This window comes from Lycium ferocissimum, unplaced genomic scaffold, assembly GCF_029784015.1.
Source record: "Lycium ferocissimum isolate CSIRO_LF1 unplaced genomic scaffold, AGI_CSIRO_Lferr_CH_V1 ctg15845, whole genome shotgun sequence".
Classification (NCBI taxonomy): domain Eukaryota; kingdom Viridiplantae; phylum Streptophyta; class Magnoliopsida; order Solanales; family Solanaceae; genus Lycium; species Lycium ferocissimum.
Genome location: NW_026716277.1, coordinates 6206 through 9648, shown reverse-complemented (window position 1 = coordinate 9648; position 3443 = coordinate 6206). Strand labels below are relative to the sequence as shown.

The window sequence follows — 3443 nt, the reverse complement described above, 5'->3', positions numbered from 1 at the left end:
GAATAGATCGAGGTCATCTATTAATTTGAGTGTGGGAAGGTGGTTTGAGAAGGGTAAGATATTTATGACAGATATTATCTATGACGGTATACATTTAAAAGTAATTTTTTTTAATGTTTTTCCTCATGTGGTAGTAAAACATTAACATGTTATGCTGCAAATAACAGCAACATCATTTACATTACTCATAGAAAGTAAATATTTTTGTTAACTTGAATCCACCAATGAAGAAGATTGAACATACGTTTTATTCTCTTTTTTTTTTCTTTTTTTTGGCTAACTTGAACCTTGAAGTTTCTAATTTTTTTATTATCTAGGTAAGCACAAATAAAAAAAATATCAATTCTGAGTGCTAGATTAAATATCATTCAAATAAATTATAGCACATAAATTATTTCTAATTTGGTTGTTGCTCATGGTAACAACTAATCACCAAAAGATAAGTGTTAAAACCTTTCAACTAATTACCAAAGGATAAGTGTTGAAACATTTCACCAAAATTTTCTGTATCTTGAAGACTAGGTACTAACTCGTCAAAAAACAAAAAAAATAAAAAAAAAAAAAATAAATAAACAACAAAAGAGCCATACCATTTCTAAATTCCTTGAGCTTGTGTGCCTTGCCCGTTTTCTTTTGGAACTGAAGTCAAACTTTCCTTGTAAACTACAACCCTCAAGCTTGAAGGATATCCATGTAAATTAAATTCCTTTACTTCGTCCGAAATAAAATTGTAGGAAATCAATTGTCCAGTTCTACTTTGAAGAAGCAATAAATCCTTCCAAACCGTTAAAGGGGATTCAATAGGAAGAGGTCTAATAGTGTATAACTTAATCCAAGAATCATTTACACCATAATCTTTCACTGTCCAAATATCCATCATATCCACTGTTGGATCAATCTCACATGTTGGATCACGATAACAAATCAATGTGAGAGACTTATCAAAAATTACAAGGCCATAACACTTCCCATCAAGAACATAACAAGTGTCCGGCATCTTCATAGTACGAAATGTATCAGTGCTCATATCAAAACAAAGAATTACCTCTGTATCTGCAGTTGCAAACCAATGAACAACTCCCTTGTAAAAGATCTCTGAACAAGGAACCCAAAACACCAAGGGCAACTCTTCCTCCTCGTAGTTTTGTTCTCTCCAAGAATCAATGTCCAAATCATAAATCTCAACTTTGAACCCTCTCACGCAAGGATCCTTGTAGGGATCCGAATATATTTCTGAAATCCTAACGACTTTGTAATTATTCACCGTCAAGTCGAAGCCAAATCCTAGACCACAAACATAACGGTTGAAACCCTGTGGACAGCCAAATGGACTGGGTTGAAGCATGTTGTATTTTCTTGTGGCGGGATTAAGTAAGACAATGCTTTGGGTATCAGTCAGAACAATCAGACCATTGCAAGGCCCCATGAGACTATGAGATAGACTAGCATAACTAGAACATAGATATGGAACTTCTATATTTGGAGAAATGGGGATAAGATCATCACTATCATCACCACCACAAAGAAAAGACAAGAGATTTTTAAATTCCCCTTCTTCTTCTTGAAGAGATCGTTTAAAGAGAATAAATTGGTCTTTGGTGGTGATGGGGCACTTGAAATGAAGATTGATAAAATAAGAGGATTGTAATAGAGTATGCCAAATTCTAGAGATACATCTGTATCGCATTAGAATTTCACTTTGTAAGTCTCGAAAGTATATAAGGGAACCTCTTCGGGCAATTTCTTCATAATTCCATCCGCCATTGTCGATTATTTTTGACATATGTATTGTGAATTAAAACGTTTGAAATGGAAATTTCTCTGGATAGAAAAAACTTTATCACCTTCTTGAAATTTTTCAATCTCTCATTTAAATTGGATCCAAAAATGTTTTCCTCGGACGTTCGTCTCTCTAACTAACTACCCTTCACATGCGTGTTTTTGTGGTTCTTCTATCGCAATATTTTATTATACATAGAGAGTTACGATAATACCCAAGCCCGCGTGTTTTTGTGGTTCTTCTATCGCAATATTTTATTATACATAGAGAGTTACGATAATACCCAAGCCCCATTACCTCACTCCTCTCCATATAGTTCGGTGAATGCCTCCATTGATTTAGAATTGTTATTTTTAGGCTTTGCATTGCTATCTTTTACTAGTTCCTCTGCGTATGCCAAAACTTGTAGTTACTATGGATTTTAAAAATAATATTAATATTGTTGAAACAATTCATTGAGTAAAATGCTTTTCTCCATTCTCAAATTTATCAAAATTAGCAAGTTGAATACTTCTAATTTGAGAATATTTTAATTCTGTGGAGAATGAGTAAATAACCAATATCTAACAAACCAGAAGTACTAAGCAGTGTCATACACATCGAAAATATTGAACTTATTAAAGTATTGAGAGACATAGTCAACATTTAAAAGGTGCATTGATCAATAGTGTTAGATCATTCCTTCTAAGTTATGGGAAAAACATGAAACTAGCTTCCCTAAGGTTATGTTTTCCAAAAGTTTATATGATAATTAGAACGGTAGTTTAAAGAAACCAAAAAATAAATGGAATACTAAGTGGTACAAATAAGTAACATAATAATCAACTAAATCAGGTAAAAATATGTCACGCTCTAAACTTTGTAAGGCGGACCAGCACTCAGTGCCTTAACCTGGCCGAGCAAACCAACTGAACACGAAATTTAGGCCTGGACCACATATGGTCTTAGGGCAACAAACATGCTCCCATAAGAGAACTGTTTAGACTCAAACTAAACAAGACTTGCAACACCTGTAGATACATGGGAACATCAACGTAAGTCTATAAAACTCTATGATAATCTAAGAATTGTAGAAGTGCTAAGATAGGGCCCCGACCTACCCAAACATCTATATACATTATAGGAGTACTAGAAGTGACTCCACTGCAAGTAGAAATAAAGCTCACCACTCAACGGTTAAACACTCATAAGAACCTACCAAGTAGAAATTTGTCAACCTATTCATCCGACCGACAATGTAAATACGACACCCACGGCAAAAAAGGACGTGAGTACAGACACAATTGTACTCGTATGTAAGCCAGACAAAAAAAAAATATGAAAAATACTAAAGCTCATATAAGAGACAAATGAAGCATATGAATACGCAATACTGAAATCATCTATGAAACTGAAAACCCTCTGTAGAACCTGATATCTTCTGTTCTTAAGTCTTTCCAACATCTTTTTGACTCCTACACTTACTGCTCTTTGGTTGCTACATGGAGAAACGTTTTGGCATCGTTAGTATACTCGAACTCTGGTTTACATTAACTTTTATCTTTTACTCATAGGAAGTAATGTGACCACAAACGGACCTTCGTACCTAAACCCGATTAGTGATCCACGATGGGAATTCACAATATCTGAGAACTAGAACTCAACTAAACGTCGTGTAGAAACA

General features: G+C 34.3%; 1 protein-coding gene across 1 annotated transcript; it reads right to left on the bottom strand.

Moving 5' to 3' along the window:
- Nucleotides 1-296: 296 nt before the first annotated feature.
- LOC132042516 (F-box protein CPR1-like) lies at nt 297-1687 on the bottom strand. Its single transcript, XM_059433033.1, has one exon. It carries the CDS (start codon nt 1685-1687, stop codon nt 596-598), a length of 1092 nt encoding a protein of 363 aa, XP_059289016.1. The 3' UTR covers nt 297-595.
- Between the last annotated feature and the right edge of the window lie 1756 nt (nt 1688-3443).